General features: G+C 43.1%; 1 protein-coding gene across 1 annotated transcript; it reads right to left on the bottom strand.

The window, feature by feature from the left end:
• Nucleotides 1-858: 858 nt before the first annotated feature.
• LOC109978813 (tetraspanin-8-like) lies at nucleotides 859-2289 on the bottom strand. The gene has a single exon (XM_020628027.3). The coding sequence runs from the start codon at nucleotides 2179-2181 to the stop codon at nucleotides 1513-1515; it is 669 nt and encodes a 222-aa protein (XP_020483683.3). The 5' UTR covers nucleotides 2182-2289; the 3' UTR covers nucleotides 859-1512.
• Between the last annotated feature and the right edge of the window lie 3754 nt (nucleotides 2290-6043).

Here is a 6043-nt window from a genome sequence, read left to right as displayed (position 1 = left end):
GAGAGAGGGAGAGAGAGAGACAGACAGACAGAGAGAGAGAGAGAGAGAGACAGAGAGAGAGAGAGAGAGAGGGAGAGAGAGAGAGGGAGAGAGAGAGACAGACAGACAGAGAGAGAGAGGGACAGAGAGAGACAGAGAGAGAGAGAGAGAGGGAGAGAGAGAGAGAGAGAGAGAGAGAGGGGGAGAGGGAGACGGAGAGAGAGAGAGAGAGGGAGAGAGAGAGAGAGGGGGAGAGGGAGACGGAGAGAGAGAGAGATGGTATCATGCAGGGATCACTGCAATCCAATTCTGACCCCCCCCCCCCCTCCTGTCGATGTGGAGACGAGCGGTGCTGAAAGACAAACAGAGAAGGAGACGAGGAGTCGGAGGAGAGATAATCTCTGCTCCTTGTACAGTATATCCTCCTCACTCAATAAGCTCGCTCGGACTTTCTCTTTTCCACAGAGAGAGAGAGAGAGAAACAGAGAAAGAGAGAGAAACAGAGAAAAAGCTTTGAGTATCCAGAAGACAAGAAAATAAATATACGAGCTAAACTAAATACTGTTGGGGTTGTATCAAGTCAACTTTGGTTATATTCTTTAATAATTATATTTAATTATTAATAATATAAATAAAATATCATTAAACTATGTTTAATCACTCTTGGGGCACCACCCTGGAATCAGGGAAATATAACCAAAATATCACTCAAATCAGTCTCAAATTAGTTATTTAATTACTAATATTATTAAAAATTAATAACTATATTCAATAAATTGAAGGCGTGAAATCTGTACACAAAGCCCTCTCAGCCTATATCACAATGCAAATACACCAGTAATCACAAACAACTGCTCTCTTAAATTATAACAGAATTTATTTAAACAAAGCAACATCAATAAAAATCAATAAACTTAATCAAACAAATAACTATTATAAACTAATCTAAGCAATGTGTGTGTGTGTGTGTGTGTGTGTGTGTGTGTGTGTGTGTGTGTGTGTGTGTGTGTGTGTGTGGATGTGAGAGATAGAGAGAGAGAGAGAAAACAAGATGGTTGAGAGAGACAATGCACCATGTGGGTTCGTCACATGGTGACAACATGGTGGACAACAAAGGAAGCCGTGTGGCTACCTTTTGAAATAGTTTGAGCTCTCTGAGCTGAGTTCAGTAACTGTTACTTAAACACCAGAAAGCCAGTGGCCAGACTTTGATTCAACGGCGGGTACACTGGTCTTTCTGATTGTGAAAGCTGTTGACTGAAGGTAAACTAGCATAGCATTACATATATAGGCGAACACAGCGGTTCATTACAATAAAACAAATGCAGCAGCTTACAACAGATAATAAACAGAATGTGACATCAACAATGATGCAGAATTATCAGTGGTTATAAAACAAAAAAAACAAAACTATTTCTGAAACTATTTCTGCCCAGACCAAAGCTCTTACTTAAAGTAACTCCTGGTGATCGTTGCAAAGTTGGTTAGATCATCACTCTGTTGAATGTTGAATCAACAGATTCAGGCAGATTCTCAGCTCTTACAAATCAACACTAAAGATAAAACCATCTCGAGGATTGTCAGTGCACCGAGCACACACCCCGTGGTCATGAGTGTCACCACCACAATGTCCACCATCGTCAATATATACGACAAACACGGTGTGGAGTAGATCTCTCGTCCGTCCACTACCTCGCACTTCCTGGTTGCATCCCTGCAGGTACATGAGTCCGGCGCCACCTCGCCCCAGTCCAGATACCCGTCGACCAGGCCACAGCAGAAGCTGCTTCTCTCCACCTCGTGAAGATCCTCCTGGATGTCCTTCGGCTGTTCACTCAGCGGGAGAAGCTGCTGCTTAATTTCATTTTTCAGCTCCTCATGGAAAGCTGGTCTTCTGGCAATGGCCCCCAACATGACCACAGCCAACAGCATGAGGAACACGATGAGCAGACCCACAAAGAACAGGATGAGCAGGCAGCGGCTCTCCCTGACCGTTCCATAACAGCCGAGGAAAGAGAAAATCAGAGTCACCACGGCGATAACTATCAGGAGGTCAACGGCTTGGAGAGCGTCGTCAGTGATGTGATAGTACACCCTATGGATCCTGGCGTTCACCGACAAGCCGAAGACGATAAGAGCAGCCACGGAAAAAAGAAAGTTGATGGAGAATATCAGATATTTAACAACTTTGATTCCTGCCATGGTCGTCCTCTTCAGTCCACCCAAAAGTCAGAGAGCTCCCATAAACCTCCTTATTACAGATTACAGAGCCATCGCCTTACAGCCCTGCTGCTGCTGTCAATCACCCACAGTATGTGTGTGTGTGTGTGTGTGTGTGTGTGTGTGTGTGTGTGTGTGCATGTGCATGTCTTTATGTGCATTTATAAGTGACACTCAGCTGCTGTTACTTGTCTGCATGTGTCAAACTTGAACACACACACAAGAAAAAAGAGAGACACTGCGAAAACATGCAGGAGGTTTATCACACACACACACACACATACACACACACACACACACACACACAGACACATACACAAAACCCTACATGAACACACACACACTCTGTATGCAGTAACACGTACACACCACATTCCTATGTCAGTATTATGAAACCCTTAGCGTCAGCAGGGGGTAACACATATACATCTCTGAATATGTGTTTGTGTTTAGGACATTAAACCGTGCACACAGACATGTAAACCGTGCACACAGAGTTGTAAACCGTGCACACAGACATGTAAACCGTGCACACAGACTTGTAAACCATGCACACAGACTTGTAAACCATGCACACAGACTTGTAAACCGTGCACACAGACTTGTAAACCGTGCACACAGACACGTAAACCATGCACACAGACATGCAGACTTGTAAACCGTGCACACAGACATGTAAACCGTGCACACAGACATGTAAACCGTGCACACAGACTTGTAAACCGTGCACACAGACATGCAGACTTGTAAACCGTGCACACAGACTTGTAAACCGTGCACACAGACATGTAAACCGTGCACACAGACTTGTAAACCATGCACACAGACTTGTAAACCGTGCACACAGACTTGTAAACCGTGCACACAGACACGTAAACCATGCACACAGACATGCAGACTTGTAAACCGTGCACACAGACATGTAAACCGTGCACACAGACATGTAAACCGTGCACACAGACTTGTAAACCGTGCACACAGACATGCAGACTTGTAAACCGTGCACACAGACATGTAAACCGTGCACACAGACATGTAAACCGTGCACACAGACATGTAAACCGTGCACACAGACTTGTAAACCGTGCACACAGACTTGTAAACCGTGCACACAGACATGTAAACCGTGCACACAGACATGTAAACCGTGCACACAGACATGTAAACCATGCACACAGACTTGTAAACCATGCACACAGACATGTAAACCATGCACACAGACTTGTAAACCATGCACACAGACTTGTAAACCGTGCACACAGACACGTAAACCATGCACACAGACATGTAAACTGTGCACACAGACATGCAGACTTGTAAACCGTGCACACAGACTTGTAAACCGTGCACACAGACACATAAACCGTGCACACAGACACATAAACCGTGCACACAGACACATAAACCGTGCACACAGACACGTAATTCGTGCACACAGACTTGTAAACTGTGCACACAGACATATAAACCGTGCACACAGACTTGTAAATCGTGCACACTTCTAGTTTTCTCTGGCCTGTCCTCAAAAAAAGCTCTGCAGACAAAAAATAGATTGAATGAATTTTTTTTTCGCTGCCTCGCTGCCTTCCTCCCTCTCTCGCTCCATTGCTGCCTACCTCCCTCGCTGCCTCCCTTGCTGCCTCCCTCCTTTGCTGCCTCTCTCGCTCCCTTGCTGCCTACCTCCCTCGTTGCCTCCCTCCTTTGCTGCTTCTCTCGCCTCCTTTCATCTCACTCCTGTAGGACTCTCTGCAGTAACACTTCAGCACAAAGACAAACATGGAGGCAGCTAAAGAGTAACAGAGTCAGGTGTAATAAGAGTCAGGAGTGAAGCCCTCAGCCTGTTTGTGTTACTGAGCCTGCTCTCTGTGCCTCACTCTGCCCGTGGACGTCTTTTATACCCTCCTGCATGTTTTTATAGAAATAGAGCTGTGACATTATAAACCAACCTTTCATTGAGGCGCTTTCTTCTCTGCCCACATCCTCGACCAGATGTAACACCAGGTGTTCACTTTTTATGGGCCTGTGCCGCCTTCTAAGACCCTTTTACGACTTCAGGAGAACGGTCAAATGTTTCCAGGAGGCACAGTGGGAAAGAAATAAGCTTCTGTTACAGTTACTTCTAGTTTAACACCTCCCTGAAGCTTAAACATGTTTCTGTGCTTCAGTTCATCAAACAAGAAGTATTCTGTTTGACCCTAACCCTTATGCAGTCAAGGTGAGAAAGTAAAAATAAAGACTCTTCAGGTAAATGCTGCAGCTGTGTTCTGAAGGAGACACTGGCTGTGGACCAGCAGCAGCTCCTCCAGTCTGAACCATCAGAACGGACCCAGCTGGCTGCTGAACAGCTCGTCAGGATCCAACATGCTCACACCTCCCTCCACGAGTGGAAAAGACGACATATGGTCCCTCTGCAGCGCTTCCACCACCTGCAGCAGCCTCTGCCACGTTCAAATCCCTCCTTATGTTTGATTTGCAAATGACCTGTGCAGCTGTTCACAAACTTAAAGTTTTACCTTTAAAGTGTCTGCCCGAGCGTGTTCTGTTTCAAATGAATCTGATCAATAAAAAGAAGTTCAGCTCACTAAAGTCTACACTCATCATGCATCACCATCAAACAACATGCAGAGACCAGAGTAGACCCCCCTCCCCGGGGCTGAAGGTAAACATGAAGGCAACAGCAGAAAGTATCTTCACCTTTAAGGAGAAGTCTGTCTTCTATTTTGAAGGAGAAGTCTGTATTTTATTTTGAAGGAGACAGCCAGTTTCACTTTAGGAGAAGTCTGTATTTTATTTTGAAGGAGAAAGCTGTATTTTATTTTGAAGGAGAAGTCTGTATTTTATTTTGAAGGAGACAGCCAGCTTCACTTTAGGAGAAGTCTGTCTATTATTTTGAAGGAGAAGTCTGTATTTTATTTTGAAGGAGAAGTCTGTATTTTATTTTGAAGAAGACAGCCAGCTTCACTTTAGGAGAAATCTGTATTTTATTTTGAAGGGGAAGTCTGTATTTTATTTTGAAGGAGACAGGTGGAGGCTGTGCTTCAACGATGGTCCCTCTATGGACTGCTCTCGTCTATTTTCTCTATTCTTTTGTCTTTGTGCTACAAGCTAAGCTAACGGTTTCATGTCTTTAATGTGAAACAAAGAGGCCCAGAGTAGAATAGATCTCAGCAGAGTAGAATATATAGAATAGAGTAGAATAGATAGAATAGAGTAGAGAATAGAGTAGAATAGATAGACTAGAATAGATAGAATAGAATAGAGAATAGAGAATAGAGTAGAGAATAGAGAATAGAATAGAATAGAATAGAATAGAATAGAATAGAATAGAATAGAATAGAATAGAATAGATAGACTAGAATAGATAGAATAGAGTAGAGAATAGAGTAGAACAGAATAGAATAGAATAGAATAGAATAGAATAGAATAGAATAGAATAGAATAGAATAGAATAGAATAGATCTCAGCAGAGTAGAATAGATAGAATAGAATAGAGAATAGAGTAGAGTAGAGAATAGAATAGAATAGAATAGAATAGAGTAGAATAGATAGAATACATATAGTAGAATAGATAGAGTAGAACAGAGTAGAGAATAGAATAGAATAGATAGAGTAGAATAGATCTCAGCTGAGTAGAATAGATAGAGTAGAATAGAGTAGAATAGATCTCAGCAGCTCAAACCCTGAAATGTTCTGCTCAATACAAAATAAATATTCTGTCATTTATGTAAAACATACGACATGAGGTGAAAAGAGCAGCTGAGCGGGCTGCTTTATGTCACCTTTATACACACACACACACACACACACACACACACACACACACACACACACACACACACACACA

This window comes from Labrus bergylta, unplaced genomic scaffold (assembly GCF_963930695.1).
Source record: "Labrus bergylta unplaced genomic scaffold, fLabBer1.1 SCAFFOLD_162, whole genome shotgun sequence".
In the NCBI taxonomy this organism is placed as follows: Eukaryota; Metazoa; Chordata; class Actinopteri; order Labriformes; family Labridae; genus Labrus; species Labrus bergylta.
The sequence above is the reverse complement of the archived record's forward strand: the minus strand, read 5'-3'. Positions and strand labels throughout refer to the sequence as shown.